The sequence below is a fragment of the Ornithorhynchus anatinus genome, chromosome 18 (assembly GCF_004115215.2).
Source record: "Ornithorhynchus anatinus isolate Pmale09 chromosome 18, mOrnAna1.pri.v4, whole genome shotgun sequence".
Classification (NCBI taxonomy): Eukaryota; Metazoa; Chordata; class Mammalia; order Monotremata; family Ornithorhynchidae; genus Ornithorhynchus; species Ornithorhynchus anatinus.
This window is the reverse complement of record NC_041745.1, coordinates 39,365,484-39,389,410: the sequence shown is the minus strand read 5'-3', so window position 1 is coordinate 39,389,410 and position 23,927 is coordinate 39,365,484. Positions and strand designations below refer to the sequence as shown.

Sequence of the window (23,927 nt, the reverse complement as noted above, 5' to 3'; positions counted from 1 at the left end):
TCTGCACACAGGAAGTGCTCAATAAATATGACTGAATGAAGGAACATGAACAAGAATTTCTTCTTCTTAAAGAAGGTTCTACCTGAAACAGGCTATAGAGGGAAGTGGTGTCACAGTAACGATAATAATAATAATAATGGTACTTGTTAAGTGCTCACTATGTGCCAAGACCTGTTCTAAGTGCTGGGGTAGATACAAGTTAATCAGGTTGGACACAGTCCCTGTCTCCTATGGGGCTCACAGTCTTAATCCCCATTTTACGGATGAGGGAACTGAGGCCCAGAGAAGTGACCTGCCCAAGATTACACAGCCGACATGTGGCAGAGTCAGGATTAGAACCCAGGTCCTCCTGACTCCTAGGCCTGTGCTCTATCCACTACACCTCACCGCTTGTGGCGGGAGCAGCGTGGCTCAGTGGAAAGAGCCCGGGCCTGGGAGTCGGAGCTCACGAGTTCGAATCCCGACTCTGCCACTTGTCAGCTGTGTGACTGTGGGCGAGTCACTTAACGTCTCTGTGCCTCAGTTACCTCATCTGTCAAATGGGGATGAAGACTGTGAGCCCCACGTGGGACAACCTGATTACCCTGTATCTACCCAGCGCTTAGAACAGTGCTCTGCACATAGTAAGCGCTTAACAGATACCAACGTTATTATTATTCAGCACCCCGAGAGAAGCAGCAGCAGAGGAAGACGGTTTCAAGGCAGCGGTGGACCCCAAAGCCGCAGCGGTTGCCGGGATTGCCTTCTCCTGGAACTCTCCCATTAGTTCCTCCACCTACCGAGCGGCTCGTCGCATGTCTAAATGTGTCTAGCCTCAGTCTATCACGTTGCGCTTGGGGATCCCCGAGCGATCAACCTGTCTGCTCCACTTCCCTGCAGCCCTGACGACGGGGCCCTTCTCTACCGATCAACCCGTTAACACTGTGTGGAGTCTGATGGGAACGCAGTGAAAAATCCATTCGATTTTCCAGGTGTTCGTGTTCTAGAAAGTGTTGCCCATCAGGGGTGGGCTGGCCTCTGTTATCGCACCGACCAACACTAAGTCCGCCAACTGCCGGCATCGCTCAGGCTGTAGGGAGAGGAATGATGAAAGAACAGACCTTCTGTGCTGCCTCTGCCTGTCCTGAAGCCGTTCAGCCTCTTGTTTCTGCGACTCTGCTTCAGTCCTGAGCAGCTGCAGGGCATCTTTAAGAAGCGAGTTTTCTTTCTTCAGCCCAGAAATGTCACTCTGGCACTTCTCCAGTTCACCAGTAAGGGAGCCGATCTGATTCTGGTTGCTTCCTTCCTAAGAAGAAGGCCATTTGGAGCGAATTTCATCGGCATGTTTAGGTCCGAAAGATAATGGCGGATCACAGATGGGATTCAGGATCAGTCAACGGAAAACAACAGAGCTGGGGCAGCAGTGAGAAAAGGGATTTCTCCTCGCCTGGGAGTGGGTATTAAATCTATTTTCTATTTTTAAATAGGAAAAAGTCCCAGTAGAATTGTGGGGGGAATGGGATCTGAACATGGACACCATTGTATTACCAGAAGACATTTCCAGAGCCTCTTGCTGTGTGACTGAGAAGCAGCGTGGCTCCGTGGAAAGAGCACGGGCTTTGGAGTCAGAGGTCATGGGTTCGAATCCCAGCTCGGCCGCTTGTCAGCTGTGTGACTTTGGGCAAGTCACTTTACTTCTCGGTGCCTCAGTTATCTCATCTGTAAAATGGGGATTAAGACTGTGAGCCCCACGTGGGACAACCTGATTCCCCTGTGTCTACCCCGGCGCTTAGAACGGTGCTCGGCACATAGTAAGCGCTTAACAAATACCGACTTATTATTATTATGATTTCCTTTGGACGCTGTTGCTAAACACGCCATTAATGCCTCCTCAGCTGCTCTCTTGACTGCCTATACATCACCACTTGTGTTCTCGGGCACTACCGGAAGGTAGATCCTGCCCTAATCACTGAAAACTAGGAAATTCGCCACTGACTGAACACATTTATTACTATTATTATTCATAGTAGTACTAGTAATCACCATAATAATAATTGAGGTATTTGTAAAGAACTTACTCTGTGCCAAGCACTGTACTACTAAGTGCTGGATACACACAAGATAATCAGCTCGGGCAGAGCTCACAGACTAGGAGGGAGGGAGAATAGGCAGTGAATCCCCATTTTACCGAGGAGGAGACCGAGGCATAGAGACTCGTCCAAGGTCACACCCCGGGCCGGGGGCAGGGCCGGGATAAGAACCCAGGTCCTCTGATTTCCAGCCCCGGGCTCTTGATTGGTGGGTCTGGTGGCACCGCCTTCTGCCAGTCAGCTAGCTGGAAAATTCCCCAGGACGCCAGGAGAGTGGGCAGAGCTTTCTGAGGCAAGAATCCCAGGGATCGGTGATGTCCCAGGAGTGTCCCCGACCGGCTAGGAAGGGGCAAAGGCAGGTCAGAGGTGCTGCCGCTTCCCAACTCCCTCAGGAAAAATGCCAAAGGTGTAACTGATTCTTCAGGCACCTGACGGCACCATGAGGCACCATCTGATCCTATGGGTGGGGAGGGGAGGGATCAGGTTAGAGATACACAACCAAAAACTGATCAAGGAAACAGATCAGGAGGACAGAGATGAAACCACGCCAGCTCTCTGTGCATTAGAAGACGGAACCTGGTTTAAGGCAGCTCGTTCGGGGGCCCTTCTATTAAGGTCACCTGGGGACGTTTTGGCTCTTATGTAATAATAATAATGATGATGGTATTTGTTACGCGCTTACTACGTGTCAAGCCCTGCTCTAAGCGCTGGGGGAGATACAAGACAATCAGGTTGGACCCAGTCCGTGTCCCACATGGGGCTCACAATCTTAATCTGATTTTACAGATGAGGTAACTGAGGCCCAGAGAAGTGAAGCGACTTGCCCAAGGTCATACAGTAGACAAGTGGCTGAGACAGGATTAGAAACCAGGTCCTCCTCCTTTCCAGGCCCGTGCTCTATCCACAAGGCCTCGTGAGGTGGCTGAACCGCAGCATCGGCACTGAAAAGTCTAGACCGAGCATCCTGGATTGCATGTGGATCTATTTGAGGAGATATTGATTTTTCAATTGGTGTGTTGACAAAGGGACAGAAATGCATTGTGGTCATGGGTGTTTCTGTGCCATTCCAAGGCTATAGAGGCAGAGCGGGGTGGGCTCAGGCACCTGCCTCACGCCAGAGTCACCGAAGGAAACCCAGTCCCGCCCTAGGCCTACCTGGCAAAGGAAAATGCTTTGCGGGAGACCCGATCTCCTCGAGGACCCCTGAGGGCACTGTCGTCCCTTTCGAGGCAACTCTAGGCTGAATCGCGGTTCCTTGGGAGTGAGTCATCAATCAGTCAATTAATCAATGGTATTTCCTAGAACCTGCGAGGTTACTGGCACGGGATGCCCTTGAAATCACAAATAGGACTCAGCTGTCACCTTCTCTGGCGCCGTAACTATTCCCAACGCCCACATTGTACTTTCCATGCTAGAAACATCTGAACGCATCAGGGCATCATTTCACAGCCAGTCGATGAAAACAGGCCCAACCACGATTAAGCCAAGTATCTCCCCCCGAGTACTGACGCCCTCATACCGTAATGGCGGGGGAAGACGCGACCATTTCGTTTTGGATGAGGGTGTGAGAAATGGAAACCCTCCAGTACCACCAAGAAAGGGCCCCAACCTCTCCCAAGTGCTTAGTACGGTGCTCTGCACATAGTACTCACTCCATAAGTACCACTGATTGAGAAAAAGGGGGTTGGAAACTCACCCGCTCTCTTTTCAGGCCTCTCGACTTGGCCAGTTCCAGCTGAACCTCCTCCAGTTATTCCACCACGAAAGGGTCCCAAACTCTCCCAAGTGCTTAGTACGGTGCTCTGCACATAGTACTCGTTCCATAAGTACCACTGATTGACTGAGAAAAAGGGGATTGGAACTCACCTGCTCTCTTTTCAGGCCTCTCGACTTGGCCAGTTCCAGTTGAACTTCCTCCAGTTGCTTCTGGTGCCTGGTGCAGGCCCCACGTTGCTCTGAGAGTTCCAACTTCATGGAATCTAGAACAGACGAAGTCGATGAATTCACTTACCTTTTGCTTCTCCCTTGGAGGCGAAAAGGAAAAACCTGGCTGATAAGCACCTGAGCATGGCCACTTCCCTTTCTTACCCACAAGGAGAAAGAGCATCCAACTAAGTCCCCTTGTTGTGTCTGTGCTCACCAGGCCAAAAGTAGTAGTTGGAATAGTATTTTTTACTTGGTGCAGGGCACTGTACTCAATGCTGGGGAAAAAATACACAGGTGAGAATTAAACACAGCCCCCCTGCCCCCCGGGGGCTCACAATCTAAGGTCACACAGCAGACAAGTGGCAGAGCCGGAATTAGAACCCAGACCCTTTTGACTCCCTGGCCCGTGCTCTAGCCACTAGGCCACGCTGCTTCCCCGCCTCACCAGGGCCACCCACCCTTCTCGGTTTCTCCTTCTGTGAGACTCAGAACAGGCTGCGGTCCAAATCAGAACCTAATGAAAGGTAAGAGAGAGGAAGGCAGGGTTTACTCAATTTATTTCCATCCCACTGCCTGCCTTCTTTTAGATCTGCCTGTCATTGTATCACTCCAAGCCCTGGCCACTTGCATACAGACCAACATAAATGAGTTGACTGTGTACCTAGCAACAGCTCCTGCTGCTTCTGACTCCTCTCACGCTCCTCCTCTAGGTCTCTGCTTGCCTTGTCTTCCAAGGCTTTCATCTCCATTTGGTGAGAGCGATGCTGGATCTCGATGCTCTGATTATATTCCTCCTTCAAGCGCTCCTCTACCTCCTGTAAGCGGGAATAACACTTTGGCTCTTGCACAGAAATCAAAAAGATAAACAGGGAGGAAAGCAGCATCAAACAGTGAAGCCCAGAAGAAAGTCCTTTCCAAATTCCTTAAGATCCTCAATATAATATATTAGCGTTTGCTTGGACCTGAGGCAACTCGATTCATTCTAGTACAGCACTTAGAGGAATTGGCCAGGCATTCATCTAAATTAGGGGAAACTGGTAGCTATCTCTCTACTCTATTATCTATTGGTTTTTCTGCACGGAGGACTTCCTTTATTTTGCCGACGCTAACGGACACTAAACAAAGCCCGTCGGTTTTAATAAATAAGAGAAAGCTTTCTTCCGCTTCCGTGCCATTCTCTCTCCGAGCTCTGCCCGGGAAAAGCGGACAGCTTCATCAGACAGGGGCCTCCTCCTGTGGGGGCGCAGGATGACGACACCGAGTCTGCCCCCTGTGCCGAAGGATCCCCGAAGATGGAATCGAGGGCAGAGTTTCGGATGACTCTTTTTCCTACGTCCGTCCTGGATTGCCCGGGCCGTTTCGGTATCAATCGGCTCAGAACCCCCGAGGCTGCCTTAGGCTAGGCTGGTACCTTGCTATTCTCTTAGTACAACCCAGCCCACACACTTTACTCCTCTAAAGCCAACCTTCTCACTGTACCTCTATCTCCTCTATCACACCGCCGACCTCTCGCCCATGTCTCCCTTCTCGTACCTGACAGACAATTATCCTCTCCCCCTTCAAAGCCTTACTGAAGTCCCATCTCTCTAAGAGGCCTTCCCTGACTAAGCCCTCCTTTCTTCTCCCTCTCCCTTCCGCATTGCTCTGACTCGCTCCCTTTATTCAACCCCCTCCCAGCCCCACAGCACTTATATACATAGTTGTAATTTATTTATTTGTATTACTATCTGTCTCCCGGGCTAGACTGCAAGCTCCCTGTGGTCAGGGAATGTGTCTGTTTACTGTACTCTCCCAAGTGCTCTGCACATAGTAAGCCCTCAATAAATATGAATGAATGGAGTTTTCAGGAATCTTCTAGCCTTGGAGTCAGGAAGGAGACCCGTCCCAGGCAGTCCCCGGCAACTTCTGGCACAGCACTCCCCTTGGATCAGACATCCTGGCTCATTGGAGTCCCTGCAAAGACTTCATTGATTTTCCCTCTTTTCCCCCTGTCGTGCCCAGAATCTAGGAAATTTGGGCCATTTCTCTGGGCCGGGGCCCATTTCCTGCCTCTCCCTCTTAACCGACTTTACCTCACGCTTCTCTAAAAGGAAAATACCAAAACACATTACCTGAAGTTCCTGAATTTTGTTTTTTTCCAGAACTTTTAGGGCTCTACGGTGTGATGCTTCGAGCTGGGCTTTAACATTCTGGCTCTGCTCAGTTCTGTCTTGAAGTTCCTGCAGGAACTTCTCCTTTTCTTGGACGGACAGTAGTTTCAACTCTTGCAGTTCTTCCTGGTAGCGACTGGTGCGTTGGTCTAACATCTGCTTCATCTGGGAGATCTTCAAAAGACACGGAAATTCTCTCAGACTGGGAGAGAGGCCCCAGTCAAGTCTGCTTGGTGGTTAATTCCAAAAGCTCCCTTAAAGGCATCAGTTTAGTGGTGAGTCTTTTGGCTGTCAACTATGGATTCCTGTCCACACTCACCCTGGAACCACTAGGCAAGGAAAACACGCTTCTTTGTGGGGTGGGGCATGATCGTGTCAGGCTGGGGCCACCCTGAGAAGGGCCACCAGAGGTAGAGAAGGAGGGAAGGATTGGTGGTGCTTTCACACCTCCTACTGGAAGGGGACAGAACCATGGAAATGTGAAAAATTCCCCCCAGCCCTACAGTCCTGGTACGATTTATTACTCCCTGATGCCCCCTAAAAACTTCCATGCCCAGACAACATCCCCGATGCTATCTGGGAAGCTCATGAAAAACACATCTTCAGAGCCTTTTTACAGGGTGATTTTGTATGCATTTGAACCTAAATGGAGAAAAATGAAGCAAAGCCAAGAAATGGAGAGGCTCAGGAGAGCAAACCACTAGGCTAAGGACAGGTAAGGGAAGGGAGAAGGTTTAGAAACAGAGTCCCCTTAATCCAGCCCCAAAATCGGGGCCACTGGACAACTGGTCCCAGCTCCAGAGCCGCTGCCCCCCTCAGTCTCACGACCCCCAAATCGACGGCTCTAGGATCCCTTGTGTGTAAGAAAAAACCCCGCTAGAGACGGAGTTCTTGTTACCGCACCTGGGCTTGTAAGTCTGCCTTTTCACTCTGCCACCCTTCTTGTAAAGACTGGATTTCTGACAGCTCTTTCGGGAAAGCAGTGGGAAGAGGGGATTGGACAGTCTTCACTGTGCCAGGGGAACCCGACCTTCGAGACGAGAGAGCACCGATGAAAGAGCGAGGGAGAGGGAAGGGGTAAAAGAATAAACAGAGACATCTTCAGAGCAAACAACTCACTTTCTGCAAAATATCACTCCGGTCATTTCCTAAACCAGTTGGTTAGAGATGGACAAAGTACATCCCGAGCCAGATGGGCACACCCCCCCTCTCTCAACTCCATCTCGGGGCGGGGGAGTGGGGGAGAGGGGAATGAAGCCGAGGGAAGCTTAACGTTTTATCTCTTGGGGCGAAGCCTGCTAGACCCCACGGCAGCTGCTAGTCATTCCTACCTCAAGTAGAGTTCAAAGGGCCATGTTAAATTTTAAATCCCCGAGGGCACCTGTCACCTGCTTCAATATTTCTTCTTTTCTGCTCTTAGAAAAGCGTTTAGTACAGTACCCTGCGCACCGTTAAGTGCTCAATAAATATCACTGACTGGGTGGAGAAGCAACTTGGCCTGGTGGAAAGAGCACGGGTCAAGGAAACAAGGGACCTAGATTCTATTCCCGGCTCTGCTGCTTGCCTGCCCTGGGCAAGTCACTTCGCTTCTCTGTGCCTTCAGTTTCCTCATCTGTAAAATGGGGGGATTCAATACTCGTTCTCTTCCTACTTAGTCTGCGAACCCCTGAGGACCAGGGACTGCGTCTGATCTGATCGTATTGCATCTCCCCCTACGCTTAGTACAGTGCTTGGCCCATAGAAGGTGCTTAACAACTATCACAATTATTACTATTACTGACTGACTGCCCTGACCGGCGGAACACAGCCAAAGCCCTCAAACCCCACTTTCTCTGACTTAATTCGGGAACGACTCCAGCCTCCATTCTCACGGCCTAAGCCTGTTCTGTGCGTCCATCTTAGCCTTCCTTTTTGCTCGGGAAGCTCTTCTGGGAACATGGAACAGTGTCAGAATAGAAGACGAGAATGTCGCTGACAGGAACGGACCTTGCCTTACTCTACAGGGTTGGGAGTGGTGCCTGCAGCTCGAGCTTCCCCCTTCAGTGATTTTTCCTTCCCCCTCCCAGGGAACTGCACTTTCCTCCCTCACAGTCCTGTTCTTGGGAATGTCCCAGTGGTTTCTGGATAAACTCTATCTTGAGGTTCAGGTTTATCCTTATTTTTCCCAGACCTGAGAAATTCAGCTGTCCCTCTTTCCCAGGTGAATGCCTGCTCCTTGATAATAATAATAATAATAATGTTGGTATTTGTTAAGCGCTTACTATGTGCCGAGCACTGTTCTAAGCGCTGGGGTAGACATTGGGGAATCAGGTTGTCCCTCGTGGGGCTCACAGTCTTAATCCCCATTTTACAGATGATGGAACTGAGGCACAGAGAAGTTAAGTGACTTGCCCACAGTCACACAGCCGACAAGTGGCAGAGCTGGGATTTGAACTCATGAGCCCTGACTCCAAAGCCCATGCTCTTTCCACTGAGCCACGCTGCTTCTCCTTGCACATATCTCCCCACCAAAACCCCCCACAACCTCTGGCTTCTCCTCCCTTAATTCATTCAATCATACCTATGGAGTACTTACTGTGTGCAAAGCACTCTATTAAGCAGTGAAAAGTCTCTGGTTCTTTTTACACTTGTATTTTTTTGTGGGGCATGTAGGGGTTGTTTTGTTTGGATGTTTCTAGGCAAGACAGAGTTCGCATTTCACAGATTCTGCTTCTTCTTCAAATGTGAGGCCAATGTAAAGTGAAGGACAAACGTAGACTTTTGATCTAGAAGTTCAAACACTCACTACCTCCTCAAGAAGTCCCTTTTTATTCCTAGGCTCTAGCCCAAACCCCCTTTCAAACTGTTTTTAGTGTGGGAATATGAATTGGGTGCTCGCTTTGGATCTGGAACAAACTTCACTGGTCACTACCTAACGCTGGATTTACTTTACACAGATTCACTTCACGCAGTCTCTCTCAGAACGTAGCCCTAATGTAAAGAGAGAGCCACCTGTCATTTAGCAGTCAGGACTTCGAGTACCTTTCATTTTCTTCATTGCCAATGATTACTTTGGCTGGTAATTGTTCTTGGGATTTTCCTCTTTCAGTTGGGATCTTGGAAAGTTTTTTCTGTTGCAAGCATTGCTGCTGAAACGAGAAGGACAAACGAACCTTAAATAAATACAGCTAACTTGATTTTCCTGGGGTGAATTTTACAATTTATAGAGTAGGCTGACACTCTGCTTCTCCTTCTGCCTGCTCTCGACCTCCTGATTATTTTTACTATTCTTTAGCAATTCCTACAGTGAGAGGAAGAGAAACGCTAGCCGGTGACAGTCTCGTTAGCACATTAGGTTTGGTGAAGTGCCTGTAGAAGCCAGCATTTAAATCTGTGGGTTTCAATTATTCCTGTTATCACATTCCCTATTACCATGGATAACAAAGATTTTTATAAAAAATTCAAAGACCGACTACTTTCTCTGATGCTTCTTCCCTCATCCTGCTTGCTGCCAAATACCTACGTGGTAGGTCAAAACCTTTCAAAAAGACAGACGTCTCTGAAAATATACCCCAAGTTCTCATCCCCGGCTTTGCCTCTTGCCTGTTGCTTGACGGTGGGCAAGTCACTGAACTTTTCTGGGCCTCAGTTTCCTCACCTCTAAAATGTTCTCCCTCCCCACTAGACTATGAGACTCAGATGGGACAGGGACTGGGTCCAACGTAATTATCTTGTATGTATCTAACTCCAGCGCTTAATATATCGTATTAAGCCCCTCGAAAGTGCTAAACAGATGCCACATTCTTCTTCTTCTTTTTGTCAGCCAGTTGGTCAACTGTATTTATTGAGGGCTTACTGTGTGCAGAGCACTGGACTAAACACTTGGGAGAGTACAATAGATCAATAAATGGACAGATTCCCTGTCCACAATGAGCTTACAGTCTAGAGGGACTCCTTTAGTGTAACCTCATGATGTAGGTGAAATCATGGCAGTCCTGACCCACTGACAAGCATAAAGTATTATTAGTAATAGTAATAATAATAATGATGGTATTTGTTCAGCACTTACTATGTGCCAGACACTGTTCTAAGTGCTGGGGTGAATACAAGCAAACTGGATTGAACACAATCCCTTTTCCACGAGGGGCTCACGGTCTCAATCCCCATTTTACAGATGAGGTAACTGAGGCCCGGAGAAGTGAAGGGACTTGCCCAAGGTCATAAAGCAGACAGGTGGCAGAGGCGGAATTAGAACCCAGGTCCTTCTGACTCCCAGGCCTGTGCTCTATCCACTAGGCCATGCTGTTTTTACATAGGTAGCAGGGGGAATATACAGAGTGACCGTTGGTAATTATGGCAAGACAAGTAATTGAGTAAGTAAATAAATAATCACATGAAATCACTAGATACTTAAAGGTATCTGTTTGTACATAAATGCTGACAGTGGTTGTTGAGGGAGTTCTGTCTCACCTATGCACTTGAGTTATTACCCACTCAGAACTTGATTCACCTCTCCATACTCTTTTGCTCCTTCTTCCCTGTAATTTATAATAATAATAATAAATAACGATGATGGTATTTGTTAAGCGCTTGCTACTTGCCAAGCACTGTTCTAGGTGCTGATAACATCAGTGGCCCGTACGGAGATCGAACCCGCGACCTTGGCGTTATTAGCACCACCCTCTAACCAACCGAACTAACCGGCCCATACGCTGGTTTTTAATTCTGTGTCTGTGTACCACATTAGATTGTAAACTCCTTGAGGACAGGGGTTGCGTCTCCCAACTCTCAGCACTCTCTCAAGGGTTTAGCACAATATACTGCACACGGAAGGTGGTAAATAAATATTATTGATTGATTGTTCATTTCTTCACACAGGCTCTGTCATCCCATGTCTGCCCACCCTTTTTTATGGTGTTTGTTAAGCACTTACTGCGTGTCAGGCACTGTTCTAAGCACTGGGGTAGATGCAAAGTAATCAGGTTGGACAGAGTCCATGTCCCACATGGGGCTCACCGCCTTTATCCCTGTTTTACGGATGAGGTAACTTGAGGCATAGAGAAGTGAAGTGATTTGCCCAAGGTCACATGGCAGACAGACAAATGACGGAGCTGGGATTACAACCCAGGTCCTTCTGGCTCCCGGGCCCGTGCTCTATCCACTAATTAGGCCACGCCGCTTCCTCCTTTCTTAGCAGCATGAGGGTACTGTGTCCCTGGGGGCACGGCAGGTACCTCACTTTCCATCCACACCCTGGTCTGACCGAAGACGCAAGGTGGAGGAATCGCTCACCAGAAAATATTTAACCATCAGATTGAAAATGGGGTTTCCAGATGCCCAAGGGAAGATCTATGCTTGTCTGAGGAAATGCATTACACACTCCATTACCTCTGGGGTCGACGGAGTGATCTGGTTCTAGAGAGACTCAAGCTGAACATTTTCAAAGCACCAAATCCAATCCTTCCGGCGGCCACCCGCCACCGCATTCCTCAGGGCCGCTGGGGCCACCATGCTGGGCCGGATTCTGCCCTCCTCGGTCTCCCGTTGCCCCCCAGATATGAGTCTGAACAATCATGGAGGCGGCTCAGAACAACCACTTCGGTAGCCTAGTCAAATTCATTTTGCATTTGACATTCTACAAAATCAAACTTCTTGGCTCCTTGAAGAAACTAGCTGCAAGAGCAGGGGACTGGGAGTCAGAAGTACAGCTTAGTACAGTGCTCTGCACACAGTAAGCCCTCGGTAAATACGATTGCCTGAAGAAGATCTGGGCTCTATTCCCAGCTCTTCCCCAGCCTGCCGTGTGACCTTGGCCAAGTGATTTAACTTCTCTGGGCTTCCCTTTTTCGCTCTGCTCTGCAAGATTGTAGGTCAGGCACTATATCCATCTGATAAACTTGTACTTTACCCCAGCCCTTAACGTGTCTTAAGGCCTTTATTAAATGTCATAAAAATATTTATCATAATCCTATAGCTCCTAATTTCTTCCCCTATAAAACTGTGGGCCTATTTCTTCCTTCTTCCTCCAGGGATCCGAGGAATATCCTATTTTCAGTTCCCACCTTGGGGTCTTTAAAAATTGGAAATATGTGTTCTGCATTTGCCATTTTTAAGATTACGGATAAATAAGGAAAATTATATATCGATCAGTCAATAATTTGTTGAGCACTTACTGTGTGCAGAGCAGTATACTGAGCACTTGGGAAAGCACACCACAGCAGAGTTGGTAGACACAATCTCTGACTGCAAGGAGTTTACCATGCACAGGGGAAGACAGGCATGAAAATAGATTCAGGAATAAGGGAAATAGTAGAGCAAAATAATATTTACAAAAGTACTGTGGGGCTGGGGTGAGTATCAAAGTGACTACAGGGTACACAACCAAAGGTACAAGTTGTCGTAGAGGGGAGGGAGGACAGGGGAAATAAAAGGCTTATTCTGGAAAGGCCTCTGGGAGGAGATGTGATTTTAGGAGGATTTGGTAGAGAAGATTTAAATTAACTTTACGAGAGAGGGTTTTTCGTTATCTGTGTATTTCAATTACCCGTGTTAACCCTGATCCAGTTAACATGTTAACGTATGCTCTAAGGGCATACGTTAGTTGATTGTGCTGAGTTCCTGTTAGAAATGCTCCTCTATTCTCCCCGGTTCTTCTTCCCCCAACTCTAACTTTCCGCTCTGACAAAAAGCAGCAAGGTGTAATGGATAGAGCACAGGCCTGGGACCGGTTCTTCTTCCCCCAGCTCTAACTTTCTGATCTCACGAAAAGCAGCAAGGTGTAATAGATAGAGCACAGGCCTGGGATTCAGAAGGACCTGAGTTCTAATCCCCGCTCTGCCACTTGTCTGCTGTGTGACCGTGGGCAAGTCGCTTCACTTCTCTGGGCCTCAGTTACCTCATTGTAAAATGGGGATTGCGACCGTGAGCCCCATGTGGGACGGGGACTGTGTCCAACTCGATTTACTTAGATTCACCTCAGCGATCATTACAGTTCCCGAAACATAGTAAGTGCTTAACAGATACCACAGTTATTATTATTCATACCACCCCTGATATCTAGGACTCTGGCCTAGCACACTGTGTGGCCAAGTCCTTTTGTCTTTCAAAGAGACCTCTGAGGTTCCTCAGACTTTCCAAGGGAGAACATTTCTTGGCAACAGTGACTTCTGCTCCTGTCAATTTTATTTATTGAGTGCTTACTGTGTGTGCGGAGCACTGTACTAAGCCCTTGGGAGAGTACAATATAGCAGACACATTCTCTGTCCACAACGAGCTTACAGTCTGGAGGACTGTAGTGCTCCATCACAGTCCCGCACTCTCCCTTCAGAGAACACAACCAAAGCCGACATTATGTGACTTAATGAATGGCACTTTTGGAGCACTTACTGTGTGCAGAGAACCGTACTAAGCACTTGGGAGAGGACGACAGAGTTGGTAGACACGTTTCCTGCCCCAACTAGCTTCCTGTCTAGAGGTGAAGATGGGCATTAAAACAAATTCCAGCTAGAACGTAAGTGCTCTGGCGCTGAGGGTGGGGAGCCTATCCAGTGTTTTAAGGGTACAGAGTCAAGTGTAAGGATGATGCAGAAGGGACAGGGATTAGGGGAAATGAGGGCTTAGTTGGGTACGGCGGCTTGGAGGAGGTGTGATTTTAATAAGGCTTTGGAGGTGTGGAGAGTGTCATTTATGGAGAGGGAGGGAGGGAGTTCCAGACCAAGGGGGAGGACATGGGGAAGGGATCAATGATGAGACAGAAGAGATTGAAGTCTAGTGAGCAGACTGTCATTAGAGGAGTGAAGTGTACAGGCTGGATTATGCTTTTTTATTTTCTTTTTCTTGGCTAGAAACAGAAATTTCTTAATCTTCTCTGAAGAACTTCCACAGCGTGACCATTTCAGCGGGTATGCAGCAGAAAAATTACATTTTGAAGACTCGTAGATGCACACTTGTGATCTCCGAGAATGGTGCTTTAAACACCCTTTCATTCATTCAATCATATTTGCTGAGCGCTTACTGTGTGGAGATCACTGTACTAAGCGCTTGGGAGAGTACAATACAACCATAAACCGACATATTCCCTGAACCGCTATTCAGCTTAAATGACGGGGCAGTGTTATTTACTTGAATAGCTTCTGATCATCTCAAATAAGAATAAAATAAAATCATTTGCCTATTGGAATCCAACAGCCTTTTGTAGGGACATAACTTTAATGATAATACTAATAATGGCAATTATTAAGGGTTTAGCACTTAGAACAGTGCTTGGCACATAGTAAGAGCTTAACTGATACCATCATTATTATTACTATGTGCTAAGCACTGGGGTAGATACAGAGTTATCAGTTCAGACCCTGTCTCCATCTTACATGGGGCTCACAATTCATTCATTCATTCAATAGTATTTATTGAGCATTTACTATGTGCAGAGCACTGTATTAAGCACTTGGAATGCACAATTTATCTCATCCTCATTTTACAGAGCAGGGAACTGAGGCCCAGAGAGGTTAAGTGAGTTGCCCAAGATCACACAGCAGGCCGATGGCAGAACCAGGTCTTGAACCCAGGTCAACCATCTCCCAACCCTGGGATTTTCCCACTTTATTGCCTCCCCCAAATGTTTTTCACGGTTCTTTCCATACTCAGAGGAGGGATCGTGTGATCAGTCACCGACGGGGGCGGTTATTTAAAATCATTCTGAGTCACTGTGCTCGACTGGTAGCAATATTTTGACCGAGGAGCCGAGAGCCCGACCCATACCTTGAACTGACTGAACGCTTCACGGCATCTGAAGCCCTGTGGCTCTACCAAACCGCGAGCCCCACAAGCCCACTGTGAGGGCTGAAATCATTTTCCTCACTTCCCTTTAGTAAACCAGACATGTAGATTTTTCAGGGCTTAGAAACTCGGATGCAAGGAAGGAGCATCCATCTGTGTCGAGGAGCAGCATGGCCCAGTGGACAGAGTACGGGCCTGGGAGTCAGAAGGATCTGGGTTCTAATTCCGGCTTCACCACTTGTCTGCTGTGTGAACTTAGGCCAGTCAATTACCTTTGCTGGGCCTCATCTGTAAAATGGGGTTTAAGAGTGTGTGGACTGTGTCCACCCTTATTAGCTTGTATCTACCCCAGCACTTAATACAGTCCCTGATACATAGTAAGCACTTAACAAGGAGCATACAAAAAAAAAGAGGAATTGATTCTCCCCAAGAAGACAGAGGAAAGAAGCCTCTGCTTGAGCGAATGCTACCCAATTGGATGAAGCAGAATTGCTTCCTGATCCCAAGCAGGTCTGCTGCATGACTCCAGCTTGGCTTCAATCAATCAGTCGTATTTATTGAGCGCTTACTGTGTGTGGAGCACGGTACTAAGCATTTGGGAGAGTACGACACCACAATACGACACATTCCCTGCCCACAGTGAGCTTATGGTCTAGACGGGGAGACAGACGTTAACAGGAATAAAAAAATTACGGATACGTACAGAAGTGCCCGTGGAGCTGGGGTGGGGGATGAATAAAGCGAGCAAGTCAGGATGACGCAGAAGGGTGTGGGAGCCGCCAACCTCTTGCCCACATCCTGCCTCTGGCCTGGAATGCCCTCCTTCTTCACACCTGACGGACGATTACCCTCCCCGTCTTCAAAGCTTTAATGAAGGCACATCTCCTCCGAGAGGCCTTTCCGGACTACACCCCCATTTCTGTTTCTCCCACTGCATTGCCCTGATTTGCTCCCTTTATCCATTCCCCACCCCACCTCTTAAAGAGATAGGGTTATCCCAGGTGCGTCGGGGCAGCCAGGCAGCCGCCGTGACCCCCGGCGAATGAAGTTTTTGTGAAGCGACTCTTAGAGTGGTTCAAAAACCCAGCAGCGGCTCGACTCCCCCAGGGGGTCCTTCGAAGGGCGTAACGGCAATCCTGGGGACACTAACCTGCCCTGGCGCGACAGGGTTGTGCTGATGAAGCGGGGAGGGGAAAGCCTTAGTTACAGCCCAGAAGGGTAGCGTTACCTGGATCTCAGCAATTCTGCTGGGCTCCTGGTCTAGTTCCTGCGACCTCTCGGGTGCTGTTCTGCAAGGCGGCTGGAGCGATTCCACGTGTTCAGAGCCATCCCTGCTCTGTCGGATGAAATCTTGAAGGCGTAAAACCTAAAACGGGAGGAAGAACCGCATCGAGCGTTTATACGGTGCTCTGCAAATAGTAAGCGCTCAATAAATACGACTGAATGAATACTTGGAGAGCTGGAAACCGGGAAAGAAGAGACCAGCCTGTTGTCACTCAAAGGGGACAAAAACGCATCAGTTTTGAATCCCGTTCATTGGACTGAAAACAAGGTTAAGACCACAACCACCATTATAAAGCAGGTAGTGTTGCCTAATGGTCTGTGAGTCAGAAGGACCAGGGTACTAATCCCGGTTCTGCTACTTGTCTGCTGTGAGACCTTGGGTAAGTCTCATCACTTTTCTGTGTTTCAGTTACCTCATTTGTAAATCAGTGCTTAGTACAGTGCCCGGACATAGTAAGCACTTAACAAATACTATTGAAAAGAAAAGGTGATAGTTATTCAGATTTTGTTTCTTCCAAAGTGTCATGCTGCTGGCCAGCTGAAGACACACGCAAAGGAAGAAAGATGCAAAGTTGCTATTAGTTAAGACTGCAATAAGTATTACAGAGGAAGAGCCCACAGTGCTTATGTATATAATTGTAATTTATTTTAATGTCCCTCACTAGACTGTAAGATCCTTGAACCTGTCTACCAACTCTCAAATTACTGTAGTTTCCCAAGCTCTCGGTACCGAGCTCTGCTGGTAGGAAGTGCTCAATAAATACCATCGACTGATTCAAGAATTATGTATTCAATTATGCATTACCCTTTTTTAAAGCTATTAGTTAAGCGCTTCCTATATGCCAGGCGGTGTACTAATTGCTAGGGTAAACACAAGCAAATCAGGTTGGACACAGTCCACGTCCCACATGGTCTCACACTCTTAATTCCCAATTTACAGGTGAAATAACTGAGACATAGAAAAGTGAAGTGACCTACCCAAGGTCACCCAGCAGAGGTGGCAGAGCCAGGATTAGAACCCAGGTCCTCTGACTCCCAGGCCCGTGTTCTTTCCACTAGGCCATGCTGCTTCCCATAGCCTTTCTATTTAAATGCTTACTCGCCTTCATATCCATTTTTCTTCTTCTTTTATCGTAAATTGTTTTGTGTTGGTTTCCCCACTAGATTAAAGCTCCTTGCAGGCGGGGAGTGTGTCTTTTAACTCTATTGTCTTTTCCCAAGGGCTTAGAACAGTGCTCTGCACACAACTGGTGTTCAAACATATTACTGACTGATGCAAGTGACAAAGGCTTAGCCAGTACTACACACAGAGGAGGACTTCAGTATCTGGCGAGTTGGATAATTAGGCCCCAAAGTTTTATGATTTGGCTAACCACGCAGACAAAACTAGATGGAAAAGTGCCAGCTCCCCATTTTCTCTGGGCCATTTAAGGCCCTGTTTCTGTCAGGCAACTCTTTCTCTGGGAGAAAAACAAAAACCTAAAGACCACACAACCCCACACTTCAGCGACAGGGAAAGCGAGCAATATACCAGTTGTTGCTGCTTCACTGGAGTGACTCTAAGGAACGCGTGGGGCTGAGCCAAAGTACTCGGCATGATTTTTTTATCAGTGGAAACCACCACAGGCACTAATCTGTCCATTGTCTTATGCTCTTCAGGTAATGAACTGGGAGATACTTAGGGAAGCTGCTTTTTAGAATGGCTCCTTAGCGGAAAATAGGGACCTGACTGATTGATGCTTGATGATAATAATAGTATCTTTTAAGCACTTACTGTGCCAAGCACTGTTCTAAGCCCTGGGGTAGATTCAAAGTGATCGGGTTGGACACATACCTGTAAATATGTATCCACTGTCCATTTCACAATGCTTCCCAGGTGCCTGGCATAGAGACTGACCAGGAGAGAAAGAATTGTTTTGAGCTTTGTGTGTCTCCACTGTGGTGGTCATTCAGGGAGAATGAATGGATTTCTAGTCTCCCATTACTCGTTCTGTGGCTCCGAGACTGGACACAGCCCAGTCTAATGAAAGCCATAAGGAGCCCGGTTCCTGCTACAGCTCATCGCTCCCCTCTGCAATCTCTCCAGGAGAAATGGGTTTAATTACGTTCAGTCAATGTAGGGCCGGGCAAGATTCCTCACTAATATTAAGCAATAAAAGCCCACAGCTCAGAGCTAGATGCCGCGACTGTCTAGGGTCGACGGGTCCAGGTTGGTTCTTTTTTAAAAAAAACCCCTCCTCCCTCCACTGATCTTTTCCTAATTCTCTTAGCATTAACTATAATCTTCTACCCAGGAGGGTCTCCGCTACCTTCTAAATCCCGTGAAGGATGGTCACAGCGGGTGGGGAGAATAAGAAGCGTCCAGCTGAACGGGGAGAATAAATCTTTGCCTTAAGGCCGAGGAGGGCTCGTTTCGCACTGCTTACCTCAAGCAAAGACTCCTGTAGCTTCTCGTTCAGACTGGCTTTCTCTTCTTCCAGCTGCTTTATTTCAGTCTCTGATTTTCTCCTCAGTTCTTCCAGCTGCTCTTGGACCTCCTAAACAAAGATTTGAAAGGCTGAACTAAGGGAGGTAGCAAGAAGTGGTTTTGCTGGCGTACTCCAGCCCCAGATCCGGAGTTCCTAGTCTGTCCCCAGACGTCTCAGGTTGATGACTTGAGGAGTGGGAGGGTGAGTAGGACAGAGCTGCAGGGTGGTTGGGCCTAGCAGGTCTAGGGTAAAAGGGAGGTTTTTCAGGGGTCCATCTCGGCCTGGCCCAACTATTTCCAGAAGCGTGGTTGGATCTCCCGGGGTCTGGGCCGGTTCTGTCAGGTGGGAGGGAGAGGCCCTTTTGCGATGTCAGAGCGTAACCCCGGAGCAGAGTGCATCCAGGGTGTTAGATCCTCGCGGCCTGATTCATTCAATTGTATTTATTGAATGCTTACTACGTGCAGAGCACTGTACTAACCGCTTGAGAGGGTACAATACCACAATAAGCAGACCCATTCCCTGCCCACAACCAGCTTACTGTCTCATGGTGCCAGGGCTCTGGAACGCCCTCCCTCCTCATATCTGACCGTGACTCTCCCCCACTTTAAAGCCTCATGAAAGGCACATCTCCTCCAAGAGGCCTTCCCTGACTAAAGCCTCCTTTCCTCTTTTCCCATTCCGTTCTACGTTGCCTTGACTTGCTCCCTTTATTTATGCCCTCTCCCAGCCCACATCACTAGTGTACATATCTGTAATTTTATTTATTTATTTATATTAATGTCTGTCTCCCCCTCTCTAGACTGTAAGTTTGTTGTGGGCAGGGATTGGGTCTATTATATTATGTTGAACTCACCCAAGTGCTTAGTTCAGTGATCTGCACACGGTAAGCACTCAGTAACAGACACAAAAGATGAGAAAGGACTGACTCAGCAGTGGACTTCCTTACCTCCAAAACACTTTTGCACCCACCCCCCTACCCCTTCCCTGCAACACTTCTGCACAGACTGTAGTTATTTCTATAATGGCTCCACTTTTTTTGCAACTCCAAAACAGGAGGAATGCTATTCAGTGGAGAATTAAGTTTAGCAATGAGGGGAACAGGAGATTAAAGGAAGAGAGAAAAGAAGAAAAAGACAAGAGAAAGACAAGAGAGCACTTGAGACGGAGTTACTTTTACTGTACTCACCCAAGTGCTGCCAAAAATGGACACAATGAATTAGGGCAACTCCCTCCCTTCTCTTCCTACCTTGTTTCATAAAAGAAAACTTTGCTGGTTCCAGCTCTGACCCTACTTCTCTTCCTACCCGATGTGCCACTGTGTTTGTGTACAAAAAATAATTTTTTATTTCCTCCTGAAAAATGGAGGGGGTAGTTACCCTATGGCTGCAATTATGTAAGTATGGTACTGTTATACACTATTGATTTCTCCTCTCTGTCTGCCTCCCCTGGAACAGGCCAAGCTCCTCGAGGGCAGGAATCAATCGTCTATTGTCAATCGATGGTACTTATTGAATGTTTACTGTGTGGCAAGCACTGGACTAGGCACTTGAGAGAGTACAATATAACAGAGTTGGCAGACATACTCCCTGCTCACAGGGAGCTTATCGTCCTCTCCCAAACCCTTGGTACAGTGCTCTGCACCGAGTCGGTGGTTCAAAAAAAAAAAAAGAATGACCGATAGGTTGGCCCATAGCTCTTGGCTAGGGAGTGATGTAGGCACAGGAAACAAACTAGTCCCAGAATGGAGGGCAGTCTGTTATCAGAGACTGAGATTGGAAAGAAGAAAAGGCAGATAGGGAGCCAAATTCTCCATGCTTCAATATCTTGGGCTTTAGGCCAATTGGCAAGAGGGGGAAATAGATATGGTGAACCATGAGCCTACTACCCACAGAATGAGAAGCAGCATGGCCTAATGGAGAATGCATGGGCCTGGGAGTCAGAAAGAACTGGGTTCTAAACCCAGATCTGTCGCTTGTCTGCTGTGTGACTTTGGGCGAATCACTTAATTTCTCTATGCTTCAGTTACCTCATCTGTAAAATGGGGTTTAAGACTGTGAGCCCCACGTGGATCATGGACTGCGTCCAACCTGATTAGCTTGTATCTACCCCAGGGCATAGTATAGTTCCTGGAACCTAGTAAGCGCTTAACAAATACCATTAAAATTTTTTAGGAATATTTATCTTTGATGTTTGTAATCTTTTCTGAAATACCAAACCCGGGAGGAATATATTGCCCCTGATGTGTCATTCTTCTGAAAATAAAGTCAAGTACGGAAGAAAAATGTTCACTGTCCCGAGAACACCTCCCTCAGTTCAACCCAGTTGCTTTCCCCAAAGTCTTGGCAGATTATTTTACTTCATGGGCTGTTTGCTGCTTCCTAGCCCATCTGGGGAGGCTGGATTTACAAGGACAAACCGAACAGTGTGCTGAGGCTATTACTGAGATAAATGAAGGAATAAAAATCTCAGGACACTGAGGAGAAAGATATTTCTGTCCTGAATTACCCATGACACCTACCTCAAGTGATTGAGTTTACCGGATAATTCCAGTTTCCCTGGTCTTCGCTTGTGCAGGCACAGACTATGTGATCCTGGCCTTCTCCTTAACATTTTCCCTTTCTGGTATCACCGGAGACTATAAAACTGGCTCTGACCTGCATCTCCCACTAAAGCTCTGCGCTGAGTGAAAAATCCACATTTGTCAAAAAGGTGTCAGCCGGGCAGAAAGCCCAGTCGTGTTTTCCAGACTTGGAATGGATTAAAGGTGCGACGGTGTGAAGTCAATTGGCTCCATTATGAAACATATATTTGCCATTTCCTTCCCCAAAAGGCAGGACTATTTCATCTGTTATGGTCTGGGGGAGCCAGGAGAAGCAGCATGGCCTAGTGGAAAGAATCCGGGCCTGGGAGTCAGAGAACCTGGGGTCTAATCCTGCTCTGCCAATTGTCTGCTGTGTAGCCTCGCTTAACTTCTCTGTGCCTCAGTTTCCTCATCTGTAAAATCCTATTCCCTCCTACCTAGACTGTGAGCCCCAACTGGGACAGGGACTGGGTCCAACCTGATAACCCTGTATCTACCCTAGTGCTCAGAACAGTGCTTGGCACATAGTAAGTGCTTAACAAACACCGTAATTAAGATAAATAGTCTCACTCTACCTCTTTCTCTTTTACTCTCTGGGCAAAGTCTCCTGTTCCCCTCCCTCTACCCCACACTGTCCTTTGGTTGGGAGAAGTGAATGTGTTTAAGCGTGAGCCCTCTGTGAGCAGGGCGCTCGGCCCAGTGCCAGAATGATTTTTTTGTTTTCTAAATGCTCACATGTTGACTGCCATCACCATAATTTCTATTACCTGGAAATTAGGAATGAAATGCACAGGGAAGGTTGAGACCACTTATGCCAGAATCTGGTTGATTTTCTAAATTGCAGGATAATTTTCATCAATCCTGTAGCACTAACTGACCAGGTTGTATTTCCCCACTAGATTGCTGGAGAGCAGGGATCACCTCTATTAACTCTATTGTACTCTCCCAAGTGCTTAGTACAGTACTCTGCACATGGTAAGGGTTCAATAAATACCATCGATAAATTCCTCATAGCCAACATGTAAACGGGGGTGAGACACTGGCCTCTCCTCACCCTTGTGTAATGTCCCGAAGGGCACGCAGTGGACTTGCGCTATGTCCAAACCCCTTTGCTTATAAGATACCACAGCTGGGATAAATTGAGAGCAGGGGCCCTTGGCTGTAGTCAGACTGCAATTCTTGCCATCTTCAGAGCAATCGAAATGACCAATACTCGCCGCCAAACGCTAGAGAGGGAGTTCACACTGAAGTGTCTAGACTACATTTGGAGTATTCTTGGCCACCGATAACCTCTCAAGTCTTTTTCTTCTTCTTACTGTTATTATTGTGGCATTTGTTAAATGCTTGCCATGCATCAAGCAGTATTCTGAACGCTGCTGTAGATATGAGTTAATCAGATTGGATACAATCCCTGTCCCACAGGAACGGAGCTTAGCTTAGCTCACAGTCTAAGTAGGAGGGAGAACAGCCATTGAATCCCTGTTTTACAGAGGAGGAAACAGAGGCCCAGAGAAGTGAAGTGACTTGCCCCAGGTCACACAGCAGGCAACTGGCAGGGTGGGATTAGAACCCAGATCCTGTGACTCTTAGGTCTGTGATCTTTCCGCCAGTCCACCCTCTATGCTGCTTTCCCCTACCCCCTCCGTCCTCACCCTCTCTCATTCACAAGCACCCTGACTGTTCCCAGGATGGCAGCATCCAGGAGCTATAATAATAATAATAATGTTGGTATTTGTTATATGCTTACCATGTGCAGAGCACCGTTCTAAGCGCTGGGGTAGATACAGGGTCATCGGGTCTTCCCACGTGAGGCTCACAGTTAATCCCCATTTTACAGATGAGGTCACTGAGGCACAGAGAAGTTAAGTGACTCGCCCACAGTCGCACAGCTGACAAGTGGCAGAGCCGGGAGTCGAACCCATGACCTCTGACTCCGAATCCCAGGCTCTTTCCACTGAGCCACGTTGGTGCTCAGGGCCCTGAGGAGGGGAACTGAGGAGGAAGTGGCAGGGAACACCATCCCAAAATTCTTCAGTAAATTTGGTCCATGATGTGTACCCGTTTCCCAGAAGACTTACTCACAGCCAACCGCTGGGCCTAACTGGCAGAGCAGGACCCGATGGTTGTCAGCTCCTTTTTCGCCACACATGGACACAGCACTCCCGTCCCCACAGCAGCGTGTTCTAGATCCCTGCTTCTCTACTGGAAGCCTTGGATGCCCATTTCAGAAAACCCAATTTGGGGTTTCTCAAGGATTAGGAATAGCTAGCCGCTAGACTGGTTAACCTGTGTGCATCCAAACTGGGAGGACAACTCTAATCTAGGGGATAATAATAATAATAATTATGGTATTTTGTTAAGCACATACTACGTGCCAAGCACTGTTCTAAGTGCTGGGTTAGATACAAGATAATCGGGCTGCCCCACATGGGGCTCATAGTCTTAATCCTCATTTTACAGATTAGCAAACTGAGGCACAGAGAAGTCAAGCAGCTTGCCCAAGATCACACAGCAGACAAGCGGCGGAGTTGCGATTAGAACCCACATCCTTTGACTCCAAGCCCGTGTTCTTTCCACTAAGCCACGCTGCGGATCCGGGGCCACTTGAAAATTGCCCCTTCCCTCTCAATCCGGAACGCTGAGCAAGGAAACAAAGCCAATTTCAGGTGCCTCATTTCTCAAACAAATTCAGGCC

At 47.7% G+C, this 23,927-nt stretch overlaps 1 protein-coding gene across 4 annotated transcripts in view; it reads right to left on the bottom strand.

Moving 5' to 3' along the window:
• FAM184B (family with sequence similarity 184 member B) overlaps positions 1-23,927 on the bottom strand; it is a 68,924-nt gene that overhangs the window by 8,430 nt on the left and 36,567 nt on the right. For 2 of the 4 annotated variants that reach the window (XM_029083265.2, XM_029083269.2), the window contains exons 6-13: positions 18,610-18,720; positions 16,128-16,265; positions 9,167-9,273; positions 7,049-7,175; positions 6,107-6,319; positions 4,657-4,810; positions 3,936-4,048; positions 1,101-1,285 (exon numbers count right to left, since the gene is read on the bottom strand). In XM_029083265.2, the coding sequence (XP_028939098.1) occupies positions 1,101-1,285; positions 3,936-4,048; positions 4,657-4,810; positions 6,107-6,319; positions 7,049-7,175; positions 9,167-9,273; positions 16,128-16,265; positions 18,610-18,720 (1,148 nt within the window). The remainder of the gene's footprint in view (positions 1-1,100; positions 1,286-3,935; positions 4,049-4,656; positions 4,811-6,106; positions 6,320-7,048; positions 7,176-9,166; positions 9,274-16,127; positions 16,266-18,609; positions 18,721-23,927) is intronic. The other 2 variants (XM_029083268.2, XM_029083270.2) reach the window with 2 other exon arrangements.